We start from the raw sequence: 19118 nt of genomic DNA, 5'->3' as shown, positions 1-19118 counted from the left end.
GCTGAGGCGCATATAGGTGGACTGGGCGGCCCCCTCCCAGCGCGCACACCCCCGCCCACTCCCGCGGTGCCCATTCCCCCGCGGTTCATGTGACGCCAGCTTAAGCTGAAAGGGACCGAAGCCGGGAGACGCCTCCCTGAGCTGGGGGACTGAGTGGCAGGGCGCTCGGGAGCCCCAGGAGCCGCCGGGATTGGACCCGTTCCCCGCCACCGTTATTGCGCTCCCACGCGCGCTCCAAATCCCGGGGTGGGAGGGGGCTGGAGAAGGGACGCGAGGAAACCCGAAGAGCATGCATTTTTTCTTTTCCAGGGAACCTTGGTCTGGACAGGTCGGCACCCTAGGAAAGGGGGCGGGGTGGGGCAATGGAAAGGAATTTCTTGGGAATTTCATGACTCCACCGCCCTCCCCTGGCCCCGCCCCACCCCACCCCACCCTACAAGGCGCGACCCGGCTGATCCCTGCCCTGCAGGAGCCGGGTTTCTCGCCAGCGAACTGCTCTCAGAGGCTACCGAGCATTCCCGCCTCGCCGCAGGAACCCTTCCAGCTCGCCCTCGGGCTCTGGGGACCGCTCCACAGAGGGGCCTCCTGGAATTCCCTGCCGGTCTCCGCGGGCACACTTGGCTGGCTGCTGCGGCTAAAACTACCTTCGCGTGGCGGAGTCCTCCCTCCCCCTCACAGACACCCCGACATTCCCCCAAAACTGGAAGAGACGGCCCCAAGTGATCTAGGTAGATCTACTCCGTGCCCCCCTCCCACATACACACACCTGACAGATGGGGAAACTGAGGCTCAAAGAGCCGAGCGCGGAAAGAGCTTCTGGACTCCACAGGCCAATCCTGTAACCTTATGCCTGACAAACAAAACCTTATTGTCATTGGAGGAGGACGGAGGGCGGGAGTGACTAAATAGCTCTAACTTCTGCTTGCCACCTGCCAGGACTCCTTTCCCTGCGCTTAGTAAGAGCAGAGTATAAAAGCGCTAATGCCCGGGAAGGAGCAGGCCTCGCGTTCTGGCAGGCTTCTCTATGGGATCCTGGGTCGAAGAACAGTAGCAAATAAACCTCTCCTACGTTATGCACTGTATTGTGAACAACAGCTGTGCCAGCCTTCCACCCCAGCACCCAGCACACAGTAGAGCTTAATTTATGGATTTGAGGCTGGCCGCGGTGGCAGTGGCTCACGCCTGTAATCCCATCACTTTGAAAGGCTGAGGCGGGCGGATTGCTTGAGCCCAGGAGTTTGAGACCAGCCTGGCCAACATGGCAAAGCTCTATCCTTACTAAAAATACAAAAATTAGCCGGGCGTAGTAGTACACGTCTGTAGTCCCAGCTACTTGGGAAGCTGAGGCGGGAGAATCACTTGAGCCTGGGAGGTCGAGGTTGCAGTGAGGTGCGTTTTCACCACTGCACTCCAGCCCGGGTGACAAAACAAGACTGTCTCAAAATATATACATACATATATGCATTTGGCCCTTTATATCCACAGGCTTCAGAACCTGCAGATACCCGGGCTGACTGTGAGGGACTTGAGCATCCTCAGATTTTGGTATCCACGGGGATACTGAAACCAATACCCTGCCAATACCAAGGGAGGACTGTATTTGTGACTGTATTTGTAGAATGAATGGCTGCATCAACTGCAAAAATTTAAATTTAAATTTAGAAATGCAAATATGTCAATTCAGAGGTGAGTGGAGGAGCTAGATGAAGAAGTTCACTGACAGGAAAGGCCCTGAATTATGGGCTGGATTTTGTCCTCTACCTTCTCTCCAGGCTGATGGTGGATACCTGAAAGGCCAGCCATGGAAAAGGTGAAGAAAATGCCCCCTGCTTCTCAGAAGAGCCGCTGCTGCTGTTGTAAGCAGATATCGGGTGGTGTCGCTGGCTGCATCATTCGTCAACCACACACATTCATGTGAGTGTTACCCTTCAGCACTGTGCCTTCCAAAAGCCCCTGGCTGAGGAAACGCTGCTTCTGAGCCACAGAGACAGCTGATTTATGGACTATTTTATCACCACTTCTAAACTATGGCTCTAAACCTAACACAGAGGGTAATGGTAGTGCTGTATCCATTTATTCACTCAATAAATATTTGCTGAGCACCATCTGCGTATCAGGGAATGTACTAGATGGCACGTATATAGAGATGAAAAAGCCATAGTCCCCGTCACACACAGCCCAGCAGACAGACACAGAAACAAAAACATGATGTCATGAGCTAGATGCAAGGAGAGAGATCTGACAAGGGTACTGTTGGAACAGAGGAGGGACACTGAACCCCGTGGGAAAGGAGGCTCCAGGCTTAACTTTTTGGAGGAGGTGAAACTTAAGTGAACCTTAAAGAATGAGAGTCAGCCAGATAAAGAGTGTAGGAAGTTATTCCAGAAGGAAAGATGAGCACAAGTTAATGCACAGGGACAGGAAACTGCATGGTATACAAAGGAATGTCTAGCATCTCAACGTGGCTGGACTAGAAATCCAACGCTGGGAGGGGCAAGAGATGGGGCTAGAGGGGTGCACAGCAGCCAGACCATGAAGGCCTCATGTGCCAGGTGGAGTGTGGATCTAAAGGGAGCAAGGCTGGCTGGAAGCTTTGACACCAGTTGCAAAGCTGTTGCAATAATCCAGGTCGAAATGGAAAAGTGTGGAGAGACCAGAAATACTTAAGAGATAAAACTGAAAGACCTAGGATTGTGGAGAAAAGAGAAGTGTTTTTGTTGAGAGATGCTATGCACTTTACCTATATTAAGTTCCTCCTATGAGGTAAGAGTTGTGTCTGTCTTATAGAGAAAACAAACTGAGGCTCAGAGAGGTAGTAACTAGTCCAAAATGGCACCAATATATGTGACTCCCAGACCCATGCCTTTAACCCCAGTGGTTCTCAACCCTAGGATATTTTAACAGCTCTGTCTCACAAGGGATATTTGTTGATGTCTGGAGTAATTTTGGGTTATCACAGCTGGTGGGTTCCTACTGGTGTCCAGTGGATGCAGGTTGGGAATGCTGCTAAACATTCTACAATGGATAGGACAGCATCCCCACAACAAAGAATTATCCAGGCCAGGCATGATGGTTCATGCCTGTAATCCCAACCCTTTGGGAAGCTGAGGCGGGTGGATTGCTTGAGGTGAGGAGTTCAAGACCAGCCTGGGCAATGTGGCAAAAACCCATCTTTACCAAAAATACAAAAATTAGCTGGCCGTGGTGGTGTGAATCTGTAGTCTCAGCTACATGGGGGGCTGAGGCAGGATGATTGCTTGAGCCCGGGAGGTCAGGACTGCAGTGAGCCATGGTTGCACCATTGCATTCCAGCCTGGGTGACAGAGCAACACCCTGTCCAGACAAGAAAAGAAAGAAAGAAAGAAGGAAGGAAGGAAGGAAGGAAGGAAGGAAGGAAGGAAGGAAGGAAGGAAGGAAGGAAAGAAAGAAAGAAAGAAAGAATTAACCAGCCCAAAATATCAAGAGTGCTGAGGCTGAGCAATCCTGCTTTAATCATGAGTTTATAGTTTAGGTGATCTGGTGAATGGTGGCACTACGACCAATTGAGATAGAACAGAAGAGGAAAATATTTGGGAACAGAATCATGGATTGAGTTTGAACCCATTGAATTTGGAGTGCTCTTAGAATGTCCAGATTCCATTGTCCAGCAAGCAGTTTGACTGCATAGCCCTGACCTCAGGCAAAACAGAGTTGAGAGTCATCTGCATATGGATGATATTAACACCAGGAGACCACCCATGAAGAATGCCCAGGTGGAGATGAGAAGAGGGCAGAACTCCAAAGAGCAACACTTAGCAACAGCAAAGAACAAAAACCCCTGAAGGAGACAAAGAAAATGGTCATCCAGGAATGAGGAGGGCCTGGAGTATATGATGTTGTGGAGGTCAAAGGAGTTAAGGTTTCAAAGTAAGAGGAATTGGCAATATCAGATATATTTAAAAAGTCTGGAAAGTAAGGCCTAAACAGTGTTCTTGGATATGACAGTTGAAAATTAATTGGTGACCTTGGCCAGTGGAATTTTGGCACAGTGGTGAAAGCTGTAAGTTTAAAGAGACATTAGGAGTGAATAAATGGAGACAGTGAATATAGAAGGGAAAAAGAAGTAGCTAGAGGGGCAATAGCTAGAGGTGAGTACTGATATCAAAGGAGGATTTCTTTTAAAACTGGAAAATGTGAGCTGTTTGAGAAGAAGAATTCGGTTAAGAGGAAAAAGTTGAAAATGTAAGCAAAAGAAAGCTGAGGGAGCCAGGTGGAGTGGCTCATGCCTGTAGTCCTAGAACTTTGGACAGCCAAGGGAAGTGGATCGATTGAGCTCAGGAACATGGTAAAAACCCATCTCTACCAAAAATACTAAAAATTAGCTGGGCGTGGTGGAGTGCACCTGTGGTCCCAGCTGCTTGGGAGGCTGAGGTGGGAGGATCGCTAGAGCCTGGAAAGTCGAGGCTGCAATGAGCCATGATTGGGCCACTGCACTCCAGCCTGGGTGACAGAGCCAGACTCTGTCTAGAAAAGAAAAAAAAAAGGGAAAGGAAAGTTGAGGGACAGCACGAAGTTCTTGCGGAGATAGAACCGTATGGGTTCAAGGACACAGGCTAAGGGATGGGCCACTGAACAAGAAGAAAGACCCTCATCTGGCTGGGTAAGGTGGCTCATGCCTGTAATCCAAGCACTTTGGACGGCCAAGGCAAGCGGATCACTTGAGCACAGTTCAAAACCAGCCTGGCCAACATGGTGAAACCCTGTCTCTACTAAAAATACAAAAATTAGCCAGATATGGTGGTTTACACCTGTAGTCTCAGCTATTTGGGAGGTGGAGGTGGCAGATCGCTTGAGCTCAGGAGGCAGAGGTTGCAGTGAGCTGAGATCTCACCACTGCACCCCAGCCTGGGTGACAGAGCGAAAGCTGGTCTCAAAAAAAAAAAAAAAAAAAAAGAAAAGAAAGAAAGAAAGAAAGACCCTCATCTGAGTCTGAGAAAAGGGGGGAGTTTTGATGGGTGAGGATGCTCACAGTGTGTGGGAAGACGGTCAGGAAGTAAGTTAAAACAATAACTGATGAACTTATCTTCTCAATAAGGGAAGTCCTGAGGTGGACCAAGGTAACACACTGACCCATCTTCTCACTCATGACCATCACGCTGTGAGATGATACTGGGGACTTTAGTCTTAGTATAACACAAGCTTTACTAAATATGAAAAATTAGTCAGGTGTGGTGGTGCATGCCTGTAATCCCAGCTACTCAGGAGGCTGAAGCAAGAGAATCACTTGAACATGGAGGCGGAGGTTGTGGTGAGCTGAGATCACACCATTGCACTCCAGCCTGGGCAACAAGAGCAAAACTCCATCTCAAAAAAAAAAAAAAAAAAAAAAAAAAAAAAAAAAGAACTGGATTGACACATGAGGTGACATAAAGAAGGGAGAGTGCCAGCCCCATGCCTGGCATGCAGCAGGCCACCTCAATGCTCGTAAGTTTCTTTTCCACCCTGCTATGGGTGACTGACCATGCAAGGCCCTGTGTGGAAACATAGACAAGTAGGATCTGCAATATTCTGGAAACTAAAAACACTAATAACCTCCTGCCCAGATATCTGGCCATTGCCTTCCTTGTATCCTGAGTTATTCTCTAGCCTTAGAGCCTAATGGTGATAGGCTCCTACGAGCTCTTTCTAAGAGCACAGGGCATATAGTCATTAGAGTGTTTGTAGAATGCTAGAAGGAGGTAGGAAATAAATCACTGTAGTTTTTTGGATTTCGGCCTTGGGAAATCAGAAATCTCAGTTTTGTCCTCAGTCCCAGTAGCAATATAATTAATAGACTTCTCTTCCCCAAACACTCATAGCGTACCATTTGTAACTAAGAGAGTATACTTTGCTTTATTTTAGTCCTTTGTCCATTTTTTCTCTCACACTGTCTCTATGAAGCCTCAACCCTCTTCTTTCCCCCACTCAGTGTAACACGGAGCCTAGGACACAATAGGTGTTCCAGTTCAATATTCACTAAATGAAAAATGGCATCAGCAAAATTCCATCTCACTGCCTGTTTCTCCATCAATCCGTGGGAGGCTCAGGGAGGCCAGTCCTTTGCCATAGTCCACACAAGCATTTCCTAAGTTATTGGGCCTCCTGAGAACCTCATGAAGCTCGGGGTGGTGAAATTGAGTTGGCTGTCCCCAGTCCCATGCCCCAGCCAGTAACACTCAGCCATCACCCACCAGGATGAATTCCTCCGCACCAGCTTCTGCTTCACTGGAACTGTTTGCCATAGGGCCAGTTCCTCTCCCTCCCACCAGAGACCAGTGATGCAGGGCCGGAGACACTCCGCAATTTCCCTCATGCGGGATTTCTAATGAGAGGCTGGCAGGAAATTTCCTGTGCTTCCCATGCTCCGCCCAGCTCTAGGGTCTCAGGTGAGAGAATATCTGGCCTGTCTGGCACACCTTTTTTTTTTTTTTTTTTTTTTTTTTTTTTTTTTTTTTTTGACAGAGTTTCACTCTTGTTGCCCAAGCTCGAGTGCAATGGTGCGTTCTCGGCTCACTGCAACCTCCACCTCCCAGGTTCAGGCAATTCTTCTTCCTCAGCCTCCTCCCAGGTAGCTGGGATTACAGGCATGTGCCACCACACCTGGCTAATTGTTTGTTTGTTTTTTGGTTTTTTTTTTTTTGTAGAGATGGGGTTTCACCATGTTTGTCAGGCTGGTCTCGAGCTCCTGACCTGGAGGTGATCCACCCTCCTTAGCCTCCCAAAGTGCTGGGATTGCAAGCAAGCACCATTGTACCAGGCCTGGTGCATTCTTTTCCCTAGTGATCAGGCATATGTATCTCCCCCAGACACCCAGGGTAAACCAACCTGGACCCTCAGAAATCTCTACCTTAGATGGCTACCTTGAGGTCAGCTCTGGGAGCAGAGCTAATCAGGCTTGAGAGCTGCCCAGCCTGGGCCCTCCAAGGAGGGCTGGGAGCTTTTCCCCGGCTGTCTCTCGTTCCCAGCAAGAATCAGAGCAATACACTCAAATCACAGCTGAGAATGTAAAGACCTAAATAAATGGAAAGATGATTTATTATGTTCATAGATTGGAAGAATCAATAATCCCCACTTTGATGCCTAACCCTCCACCTCCCCCACAACACAGCCCTGGCCTTACAAGTTACAGCAGCCACTAGCTGAAAAGTCACTCTGTCCAGATCACTTCCATGGAAATGATGGGATAGCTTTTAGGGGCAGATATCCTTATGTGGGAAGCAGGATAAGGCCAGGAGACCTGAACTCGCTGGGCTTCAGTTTACTTATCTGCAAAATGACAGGGCTGGATTCACCAGACAGTCTTTAAGCTCCCAGTAATGAAGTTCTGAGCCCTGTTCTAAGAACATCTTTCTGCAACTCCTCCTTTTTATCTCCAGTGAGAAGAGGATTTGAAATCTTCTGAAACAATGTTTCTCTATCTTGAATACTAAGCAAGTTCCTTTTGAAAGGATACAAATCCTCACAAAGTTACTTAATTTTTATTTTAAAGTTCCTTAAATGTGTATGAACATAAAACTAGGTACAAAACTTACTGAGGTTTGGGGTTTACAATCAACTATAAAATGAAAACAAGCTTACAAATTCTATTTAAAAGAAACTATAAAACCAGTAAGATCCAAATTAGTCACACTAATTTAAATGTAACTGTTGCTATTTGCTGAAACAAAATTGCTACTCCCAGCATGATTTAGTTCTGACTGTGATCAAGCAGGTGGTTCTTTCTGCATTGGGGATGCCTGTATCACCACGTGCCAGGCAATGACTCAATTCTCCTACCACTTTCTCTATTTGAACTCCTGCATCAGGGCATCATTTAACGTTCACTTGATTGGAACACACTGTAATGAATCAAGTTCCCTCTGCTGTTTTCTCATTAGCACTGAACAGTTAAAGTTAAAATTTTTTTTTAAATCTTTGTACCAACAGGATCCTTCTCTCAAATTTCAATGTCCTTATCTATAACACAGAGAGAATCACCTCCATCCCACCTACCTCACAGGATGGCTGTGCACATTCATTCATTCATTCAGCTATTTTTTATTGAGTACCTACTATGTGCCAGACACTGTTTTGGCACAGATGATGTAGCAGTGACCAGAATGGACACAAGTCCATACCCCATGGAGCTTACACTTCAACTGGGAGAGCCTGATAAGAAAATAAAGAAGTAAAATAATATGATAGTGTTAAGCTATAAGGAAAGAATATATATCTATATAAAGCAGAGAAGGGGAATTGAGAATTTGGGGAGAAGTAGAGGGAGGTTACATATTTTAAATGCAGTGTTCAGGGAAGATTTGTTGAGTAGGTAGCCTTTAAGACCTAAATGGGTGAGAAAACATGAGCATTCCAGGAACAGCCAATAGGTCACAGTAGCTAGCAAGAAATAATGCACATGAGACACACACTGAAAAGTACAATGCAATTGTGGGTATAATAGATACCTGTTGTTTTGCTGTCCAGCAACCATTTCCCCCTCCTGGCAACCATACCTTGATATTCCTCTGGGAGGACACCTCCCCTGCTCCAATCCCTGGGCTTCAGGTAGAGTTGACCCCACCCCTAGTCAACAGGGCTGGGCAAATGACAGGCCTAGCCAATCAGAGCACACGATTGGCTTAGGGCATGGGACCCAATCAGAATGAAGGACACACAATGAAACTTTTCTTTTTTTTTTTCTTTGAGGCAGGGTCTCTGTCTTTTCTTTGAGGCTCTGTCACCCAAGCTGGAGTGCATGGTGCGCTATCATGGCTCCCTGCAGCCTTGACTCCCTGGGTTCAAACAATCCTACCACCTTAGCCTCCCGAGTAGCTGGGACTGCAGGCATGCACCACCATGCCCAGCTTTTTATTTGTTTATTTAGAGACAGTCTCATTCCGACACTCAGGTTGGAGTGCAGTGGTGCCATCTCAGTTCACTGCCACCCCCACCTCCCGAGTTCAAGCAATTCTCCTTCCTCAGCCTCCTGAGTAGCTGGGATTACAGATAATGTACCAACACACCCAGCTAATTTTTTGTGTGTTTTTAGTAGAGATGGAGTTTCACCATGTTGGCCAGACTGGTCTTAAACTCTTGACTTCAAATGATCCACCTGCTTCGGTCTCCCAAAGTGCTGGGATTACAGGCGTGAGCCACCACGTCCAGCCCCCAGTGACGTCTTTTGATGACTCGCATCTAGTTGTCCCTACCTCTAGTCTTCACAGTTATGTACACCAGTAAGTTCCCTTTTTGCTTAAGCTGATGTATTAGCTATCTATTGCTGCATAATAGATTACTGCAAAATTTAGGGGCTTCAAAAAACAAACATTTCTTATTGCACAATGTGTGTAGGTCAAGGATTTGGGAGCAGCTTAGCGGGGTGGTGCTGGCTCGGCGTCTCTCATATGATTTCAGACTGAATGTTAGCAAGGAATCTGGAGGCTTGACCAGGCCTGAAGGATGTGAAATCACATGCTGGTCCACCCATGTGTCTTTTGACAGAGGTTTCAGTTCCTTGCCATACGGGCTGTCCTTAGGCTGATGAAGTGTTCTCAGAGCATGGCAGCTGGCGTCCTCCGGAAGAGTCACCCAGGAGAGGGCCAGTGAGGGGGAAGCTGCTGTGCCTTTTATGACCTAGTCTCTGGAGTCTTGCATTGTCACTTCCCACTTATTCTATTTGTGGGAAATGAATTATCAAGTCCAGTCTATGCTCAAAGGGAGGGGGATCAGCCTTTACCACTTGAAGGGAGGAGTATCAAAGAATTTGTGGACGTCTTTTTCCTTCCTTCCTTCTTTTTTTCCTTCTTTCCTCCCTCCCTCTCTCCCTCCCTTCCTTCCTTTCTTTCTTTTTTTTGACTGTGTCTCACGATGTCACCCAGGCTGGAGTGCAGTGGTGCAATGACAGCTCACTGCAGCCTCAAATTCCTGGGCTCAAGCAATCCTCAGCCTCCTGAGTGGCTAGGACTACAGGCATGCACCACTACACCTGGCTAACTTGTTTTATTTTTTGTAGAGATGGAGTTTCACTATGTTGTGCAGGCTCGTTTTGGACTCCTGGCCTCAAGTGATCCTCCCACTTCAGCCTCCCAAACTACAGGCATAAGCCACTACACTTGGCCCAGCAGACATATTTTCAAACCATCACACCTAACTTGAGTTTGGTTTCCTGTCACTTGCAATGAAGAGAGTTCTGATAGACATTCAGGAGTTTATCACTGTTGTGTTACTGTTGTTAGAATGCGACTCTCAGTGAAACAAGCAAAAACAAACAGCCAAGGAAATGCTAACAAAGCATATCTTATAAATGCTAATTTGACCATGTCTTGCCTAAATTCAAAAACCCCTAACGGTCCTCATTGTTCATAGATCCAAATTTCTTTACGTTGGGTACAAGGCCCATCACAGCCTGGTCCCAGTCTCTCTACCACTCTCCTACACATGCCTTGCTCCAGAATCCCCAAGCTTCTTGTCCTTCTCTGAAGACGCCATATTTTCATGTCTTCATGCCTCTGTGCATGCTGTCCTGTCCATCTTCTCCCCATAAAGCTCTGCCTGTCTCTCAAAACCTAACACAAATGTTACCTCTTCTGTGAAGATTTGGCTTCAAGCAAAAAAGAAAAGAAAAAAAAAGATATACTCTATTGATGCCTACTAACTGTCAAATGCTTTATATTTGTTATCTCCAATTCATAAATCCATAAGCTGGCATTTATGTGCTACTTACATCATCCCATTTACCAATAAGGCAATTCAGGCTCCATTAGAGAGGGTGAGGAACTTGCTTCTGGTCATCCAGCCGCAATGTGGCAGAGCAGATATTGGTACAGCCTAGCTAGAGTTAGTTATTCCTTCTTCTGCTCTTAAACAACTTTGTTTGTACACACTGAGTATCGCTGATGATGAACCTGGCTCCCCCGACAGACGCCAACTTCCTGAGAGCTGGCCTTCATCTTGTACCTTTAAGGGAACACTCACTATATGTGTTAGACACAGGGGTTGGTGTTGCACATTTTCCAGATGAGGAAGTCAAGGCTCAAAGGGATTAAATGACCAAGGTCTGATACTAAACTTCATGTCCTTATCCCCCATGTGTGACAGTGCACGATATGTAACAAGTACTCAAAACACATTTGTTGGAAGTGACTGGAGTGGAGTAAGGAGAACTGGGTGGCCCCTGGGCTTCCCATCTCCCACTATGTCCAGCGGGGGGCTGTGAGGCAGCTGTTTACCTGCCTCAGGTTGGATGGGAGGCGTGCAGACAAGGTGGAGTGGAGGAGATACTCCAACTGGAAGACAAGGGCCCAGCTTCTGGTCCTGGCTCAACCTCCCTCTAGCTGGGTGACCTTGGGCAGGTCTCTCCTCCAAGATCCGCCCTCTCTTCATGTAAGGTGAAGGGGTGGAATTGCTACAGTCCTACCAAGCAATACCCAGTGAGATCTGAGATGACTCTAGACAGGAAAGGGCAGTCCAAACCCCTGTGGGGCCTAGTAACTGTTCAGGAGCCCAGAGCCCATGGCCCTACTCCACCTGGCATGCTGTGTGCTTGGTGACCAAGGCAGGCCTCTGCCCTGAACTGAGTGAGTGCCTACTCTCTGTGTCTGGTCCAGCCTCTCAGGGTTCCACCCTGAGAGTTCTGCCCTCAAAAAGATGCTGAGATGAGCTTTCACACCGTGGGCCTTACCTTGCACATATTCAAGTTAAATTTCAGCTGCCATCCTTGCCTGAGGACCACAAGAGATCAGTTTCATCTGGGGTTTCTCATAGGCATCCCATGCCTTGGCCTTGGCCGGCTGAAAAGTGTTTAGATCAACAGCAAGCCTCATCAACTCTTTTCCACCCCCAACTCTTACTAAGTGCATCAGACAACAGGAGCCCCAGGGCTGACCTTTACAGCATCCATTGTCATAGCTGTTATTTCAGACACAAATAATAGGCAGGATAATAATCTGTGGTTAAATGTCCTTTAACCAGAGGGCTCAGAGCACTCTGGGAGCATTACCTCATGGCCCTCCTGACACTCCTGCCCACATGCCTTTTTTTCAAGACCCTCAAGTCCCTCTTCCAGGCTCCTGCCTTCTGGAAAGCCCTCCTCCACATTCCTTCTAACTCCATGTCAGCACAGCTTAACAGCACGGTTCCCAGGTCTTAGCCAGGAGCTGCCCTGAGTGACAGCCTCATGGAGGAAGTTGTTCAGGTCTCAAAGATCTTCTTATCTCCCACCATGGCCTATAATCCTAAGCACGTCCCATCACTAACCTATTTCCTATATGCTCAGAGGCAAGAATTATTATTATTATTATTTTTTTTTTTTGAGACGGAGTCTTGCTCTGTAGCCCAGGCTGGAGTGCAGTGGCCGGATCTCAGCTCACTGCAAGCTCCGCCTCCCGGGTTTACGCCATTCTCCTGCCTCAGCCTCCGGAGTAGCTGGGACTACAGGCGTCCGCCACCTCGCCCGGCTAGTTTTTTGTATTTTTAGTAGAGACGGGGTTTCACGGTGGATGGTCTCGATCTCCTGACCTCGTGATCCGCCCGTCTCGGCCTCCCAAAGTGCTGGGATTACAGGCTTGAGCCACCGCGCCCGGCCAGAGGCAAGAATTATTAACAGTGAATGTGTTGAAGTGTTTTCAACTACTAAAAATGGGGGAAATGAGATAAATATAATTTTGAAACTGGTAAGTGGCTTGCTGCAGTTATCAGTCCTCCCCATTTCTGGTTGGCCACAGGTGCAATTTGCAGACATTATCTGCAAATAAAAGCTTTCTTACAAAATTCTTTCCCTTAAGGTACATGTAAACTTCGTTGTTGGATGCTGCTATTCGTTTCTTTCTTGCTTGCTTTCTTTCCTCTACTTCTTCCTTCCTTTCTTTCCTTCCTTTTTTTCATCATCTAAAAATCAGAATTCCTTGCAGCTGGAGCTGAAAAAAAAATGAATGAATAAATAAATAAGAAAAAAGAAGAAAAATTAGATTACATTTGCTGTCATACCAGAACTACCCAGTCTATGGCCAAGAAAAAGCTAACCTATCCCCCCGCCAGAAAACTCTAAAACATTTTAGGAGCCACAGAAGATCACAATGTGTGGACCCATCACACAGGGGTCAAAGCAATTTTCTTGAATTACTTTGGAAATAAACCTGCAGGGAGGAGGCAATTATCTGGAGTGAGAAAGGAATGTATAAGGAGGTGGGGAGAGAAATGGAGATTCAAAAGACCTAGTTTTTTTCATATCTACAGGCACATGATTACAAAAAAAAAAAAAAAAAAAAAGACCTAGTCTTTTTCATATAGAGCCTTCTCTCTGAAACAATGGTTGTGGCTTGACAACAAAATGGAAATTATGTGGGTTCTGAAATATTTTCAGCTCTTTAAAAAGGAAAGGACTGGCCAGGCGCAGTGGCTTACGCCTGTAATCCCAGCACTTTGGGAGGCCGAGGTGGGCAGATCACCTGAGGTCAGGAATTCAAGACCAGCCTGGCCAACGTGACAAAACCCCATCTCTACTGAAAATACAAACATTAGCTGGGTTTGGTGACACGCGCCTGTAACCCCAGCTACTCAGGAGTCTGAGGTAGGAGAATCACTTGAACTGGGGAGGCGGAGAGGTTGCAGTGAGCCGAGATTGCGCCACTGCACTCCAGCCTGGGAGACAGAGTGAGAATCCATCTCAAATAAAAAAAAAAAGGAAAGGACTGTAGAACAGGGAAGGACAGTGCCTGTGTTTAACTCATCTGTCAATATCCATTTGCATAGCTCCCTGTGAAAGAATCAGAGATCATAGATCCAGGCATGTACTGGACAAGATGGGGAGGGGGCTGAAGTGGGAGCTCTACCTGGTCAAGGTGAGCTGCACAATGCACGAAACATGGCGAGAAAGGAGCGGGCAATGAGAGCAGAGTGAGAGTGAGCAAAATCCAGGTGCTGCTGTTAGAGAGGTAAGGGCAGCGCACACCTGAGTGGGTGTCAGTGGCCCATCATCAGGAGAGCACACTTTAATCCAGAGCTAAATTGGGAAGAACCTGGAGCCCAGAAAAGAAACACTCAGTTTTCTCAGGCCTCTCAGGGGCTGGAGACAGCTAATCCTAAGTTCAGGAGTAGCCCCTTGAGGGTTGGGTTCTCAAGGGGGGCCCTGTGCTTGAGAAAGAGAGTTCCCAGAAAGGCTATATAATTTAATAAATTAAACCCACCTTCAAGTCTTGCTCTACTGAGGACACTGACACTGACCTTGAACAAGTTACAGAACTTTTTTCAGGGCTGGCCACATATGCAGTGGCTTTGACTCGAATATTTTCTCATCTGTAAAATGAGAAGATTAGCAATATCTGTGAGACAAGGTGTATTAGGGTGTTCCTGAGAAACAGAACCAATGGGATGTGTGAGGGAGAGATTTCTTTTTTTTTTTTTTTTTTTTTTTTTTTTTCTTTTTTGAGACAGAGTCTTACTCTGTCTCCCAGGCTAGAGTGCAGTGGTAAGATCTCGGTTCACTGCAACCTCTGCCTCCTGGGTTCCAGCGATGCTCCTGCCTCAACCTCCCAAGTAGCTGGGATTACAGGTGCGTGCCACCACGCCTGGCTAATTTTCTGTATTTTTAGTAGACATGGGGTTTCACCCTGTTGGCCAGGCTGGTCTTGAACTTCTGACCTCAAGTGATCCACCCGCCTCAGCCTCCCAAAGTGCTGGGATTACAGGTGTGAGCCGCTGCACCTGGCCGGAAGAGATTTCTTACAGGAAACTGGTTCCTGTGATTATGCACAGATCTGCAGGGTGAGTCGGCAAGCTGAGACCCAGGAGAGCAAATGGTTTCATTCTAGTCCAAGTGCAAAGGCCCGAGAGCCAGGAGAGCCGATGTCTCATCAGAGGAAAGGGTCCAAAAGCAGGAAAAAAGCTGATGTCCCAGCTTGGAGGTCAACAGGCAGGAAGAATCCTGTCTTCTTCCTCAGGGGAGGGTCAGCCTTTGTTCTGTTCAGGCCTTCAACTGATTGGATGAGGCCCACCCAGAAACTCGGGAGGGAAGGTGCAGTCCACTGATTTCAATGTTCCTCTCAACCCAGCACTCTCACAGAAACACCCAGACTAATGTTTGACAAAAATATCTGGGCACCCTGTTGCTTAGTCAGGTTGACACATAAAATTATCCTTTATACAAGGTTATTTTGAAGATGTACTAAATGAAATTGCATCTGTGGAAGCATTTGGTAAACTGTATAGATGGTAGGAAGTTGAGCTAATCACTCCACACCCGTGCCTTATTCTTGGCCTGAAATTCCGGTCTGCTCTCTCAAAGATAAAGTATGTCCTTGTGCTGAGGGATGAAGGATGTGGTAGCCATGGAAGGGAAAGGTAAGGGGTGTAGCAACTGACAAATGCATCTGTATGTGGAGCCAGGACCCGAGCGCCTGGGGGAACCTTGCACTGATGAAAAAAGACAACTAGAGACGCTGAAGTACAGAGCTTCCCAGGGAGACGGACCAGGCAGGGTCTGGCTCCTTGGTGGCTTCTCCAATGAGGAGTCACAATGGAGACAGTCCCAGTCCATCCTTGTCACGGTGTCTGTGGCTTGCTATTCCTATCAGTCTCATGCAGGAAAGTGCCAGGACCAGGGGGCCATCCCTCTCCTCATGTCCCCTCAAGCTAAAGGTTATGGGTATACAGACAGATGGACAGACACACACACACACACACATGCATGCATGCACGCACGCACACACACACGCGCGCGCGCGCGCGCGCACACACACACACTCCCTGTAAAGCTAAATTAAATTAGACAAGGATTCAAAATCTTACCAGAAGCAAGGCAGGGCCAGGTGTGGCGGCTCATACCTGTAATCCCAGCACTTTGGGAGGCCAAGGTGGGCAGATCACTTGAGGTCAGAAGTTCAAGACCAGCCTGGCCAACGTGGCGAAACCCCGTCTCTACTAAAGATACAAAAATTAGCCAGGTGTGGTGGTATACACCTGTAATCCCAGCTACTCGGGAGGCTGAGGCAGGAGAATCACCTGAGCCCAGAAGGTGGAGGTTGCAGTGAGCTGAGATTGTGCTGCTGCTCTGCAGCCTGGGTGACAGAGGGAGACGCTGTCTCAAATAAAACAAGGAAGAAGCAGCAGCAAGGCAGGAACACAGGCAGTACCACCCCTGGGCCTCCTTTGGCTCTCGGGAATGGAGGAGGCAGGGACCAGGCACCTGCCTCAATCCCTGGCAAATAGGATCTCACTGGAAAGCTGGATTTACTTTCATGGTGCCACCCTTGAACAGTAGGGTTGACATCATATTTACTGAGCACTTGCTTAGTCTGAAGGTTCAGGTGGGCTGTGGCTTAAAGCCCAGCTCTGGTGCTCGCTTCCTGTGACACCTTGAACTAGTCTAAATTCTCTCTTCCTAACACTGCAGTTCCCAACCCTGGCTAAAATTACCTGATGAACTTCAAAAATAACAACCACAGCTGGGCTCGGTGGCTCACGCCTTCCTAACAAGCCTGGTTATCTGGTTACCAAACTGGGCAGACTAGAAGCAGCAAATTAGAAAACACAGAGATGTGGTTGGGCGTGGTGGCTCATGCCTGTTATCCCAGCACTTTAGGAGGCCGAAGTGGGTGGATTGCCTGAGCTCAGGAGTCCATGATCAGCCTGGGCAACATGGCAAAACCCCGTCTCTACTAAAAATACAAAAGTTAGCCAAGCGTGGTGGCATGCTTCTGCAATTCCAGCTACTCAGGAGGCTGAGATAGGAGAATCACTTGAAACTGGGAGGCAGAGGTTGCAGTGAGCAGAAATCGTGCCACTGCACTCCAGCCTGGGCAACAAGAGCGAAACTCCGTCTCAAAAAAACAACAAAAACCAAAAATAAATAAACACACACACACACACACACACACAAAACCATACCTGGGCCCCAAAGCTGACCAATAAAAATAGACTCTCTGGGAGGGGAACCCAGACTTCAGTAGGTTAGAAACTTCCCAGGTGATTTGAATAATGCATCTCTGTGTTTTCTTTTCTTTCCTTTTTTTTTTTTTTTTTGAGACAGAGTCTGACTCTGTTGCCCCGGCTGAAGTAAAATGGCACGATCCTGGCACAATCCTGGCTCACTGCAACCTCTGCCTCCTGGGTTCAAGTGATTTCATGCCTCAGCCTTCTGAGTGACTGGGATTACAGGTGCACACAACCATGGCTAATTTTTTGTGTTTTGTTTTGTTTTGAGACAGAGTCTTGCTCTGTCACCCAGGCTGGAGTGCAGTGGCACAATCTCAGCTCACTGCAGTCTCTGCTCCCCGGGTTCCAGTGATTCTCATGCCTCAGCCTTTTGGGTAGCTGGGATTACAGGCGCACACCACCACGCCTTGCTAATTTTTGTATTTTTAGTAGAGATGGGATTTCGCCATGTTGCCCAGGCTGGTCTGGAATTCCCGAGCTCAGGCAATCCACCCACCTTGGCCTCCCAAAGTGCTGGGATAACAGGCGTGAGCCACCGCACCTGGCCACATCTCTGTGTTTTCTAATTTGCTGCTTCTAGTCTGCCCAGTTTGGTAATCAGATAACCAGGCTTGTTAGGAAGGCGTGGAAGAGGGGTAGGGGTATTAAATCGACCAATTCAATGCACCTCCAAATTCAAATTGGAGCCCCAGAGGCAAATTACAAGGAGGCAGATTTTGGCTCAGGCTGCTAAGAACCGAGGCCATGTCTTCATGACCAGCCTATGTACCACACACGATGAGCAGTTTGTGTAAATTTTTATTGAGTATGCCTAATTTTGCCCACCTTGAGGACTTACCCAGTTTAGTTGACTTTGCTACAAATAGTTTTTGGCTGTTTCCAGAAGTCAAATCATTCCCAAGAGTTATCTCAGTGCCACTTCTTGTAATAGCCAGTTCCGTAACCTCTCTGAGTTACCCAGCTTCCTGCCTACGAAGGTCGTGGTGATCACCCGCATGTCACACTGTGGAGAGATTTCAATGAAATAATGAGAGTGTGACGGCTCTGGATTGCACTGGCTGAACCTGATAAAGGTAGGCCCTTATGCCAGCAGTGAGATCTTAAAGGACTGCGTTCACTCCTGACTCTGAAAGTCATTCTAACCCCGGTTTTGAAGTCAGATGACCTGAGTTCAGCCTTATCACCCAGTAGTGATGTGACTCTCTGAACCTCAGTTTTCTCATGTTATTGAGGCTGTGAGGGTCAAATGGGCTAATACCCATAGGCCCCTTAGCGCGAGCCTAACATTTGGCAGATGTTCCATCAATGTTGATACCTTTGTTAATTACCCTTGAAGTAAACCTATAGCCTACCTAGGTGATGATTTTGAAGGGAATGCTTATTTGGATATGTAAGTCTGGAGCACTTGTTATGAAATCAGCCCACCAGTCTGTGGTCATAGCTCACCCATAGGTTCTTTGACTTCCATTCAAGTCCAGGTCCCTGGCTCTGGGAGTTCCGCTCCTGCAGAGCTTGTCTGGACGTGAGAACAGAAGCCAAGGGAAGTATTTGCTTTGGAACAAAATAAAAAAGGGGACAGGGATGGATTTCTGGAGGCGCTCACCGTTTCTCAGAAAGGAGTCATCTGTTTCTCATAAGGTGGGGTGTGGGAAGTGGAATCTATTTTCCTGGCCTGTCTGGAGTAGCTCCTTGCTAGTCTAGCCACAGCTCCTGCAGGTCAGGACCAGGCCCCACCACAGCCAGGGCTACACTTTGAAAATGGACTTGAATTTCTTTTGAGTCTTCAAAGGTTAGGCTGGAAGCTTCTCCAGTTGCTCCCGTCCTCTCCTCCATAACTGAATGGGTATGTGTGTGCCTGGATGTGTGAGCTCACGGAGGAGTGGGAGGACATTGTGGGGGAAGGTGTCCGGTGAGGCCTCAGTTCCTGGCTCTGGAAAAGACTACAATCACCCTGAGTTAACTTTCTAAAGGCTTTTTAAGCTCTCCAGTTCCTCTCTGTGGGATTCAAGAAATCACTTTCCTGATTCAGCTAAAAGGACCAGCCTGGTTGCAGAAGCACCCGGACAGAACCACATCTTGGACCATTATTGAAAAGGAAAAGGTGGCTGGGCATGGTGGCTCACAGCTGTAATCTCAGCGCTTTTAGGAGCTGAGGCAGGCATACTGCTTGAGCCCAGGAGTTTGTGACCAGT

The 19118-nt window shown here is 47.6% G+C and overlaps 2 protein-coding genes across 2 annotated transcripts in view; one reads left to right on the top strand and one right to left on the bottom strand.

Annotated features, from left to right (window-relative positions):
• ZFP36L1 (ZFP36 ring finger protein like 1) overlaps nucleotides 1-19118 on the bottom strand; it is a 242883-nt gene that overhangs the window by 198836 nt on the left and 24929 nt on the right. The window lies entirely within an intron of this gene.
• On the top strand, nucleotides 140-8104 carry LOC126958666 (uncharacterized). The gene is made up of 4 exons (XM_050797093.1): nucleotides 140-328; nucleotides 470-728; nucleotides 6288-6404; nucleotides 7986-8104. The coding sequence occupies exons 1-4, from the start codon at nucleotides 290-292 to the stop codon at nucleotides 8060-8062; spliced, it is 492 nt and encodes a 163-aa protein (XP_050653050.1). The 5' UTR covers nucleotides 140-289; the 3' UTR covers nucleotides 8063-8104.

This window comes from Macaca thibetana, chromosome 7 (genome assembly GCF_024542745.1).
Source record: "Macaca thibetana thibetana isolate TM-01 chromosome 7, ASM2454274v1, whole genome shotgun sequence".
Lineage (NCBI taxonomy): Eukaryota > Metazoa > Chordata > Mammalia > Primates > Cercopithecidae > Macaca > Macaca thibetana.
The sequence above is the reverse complement of the archived record's forward strand: the minus strand, read 5'-3'. Positions and strand labels throughout refer to the sequence as shown.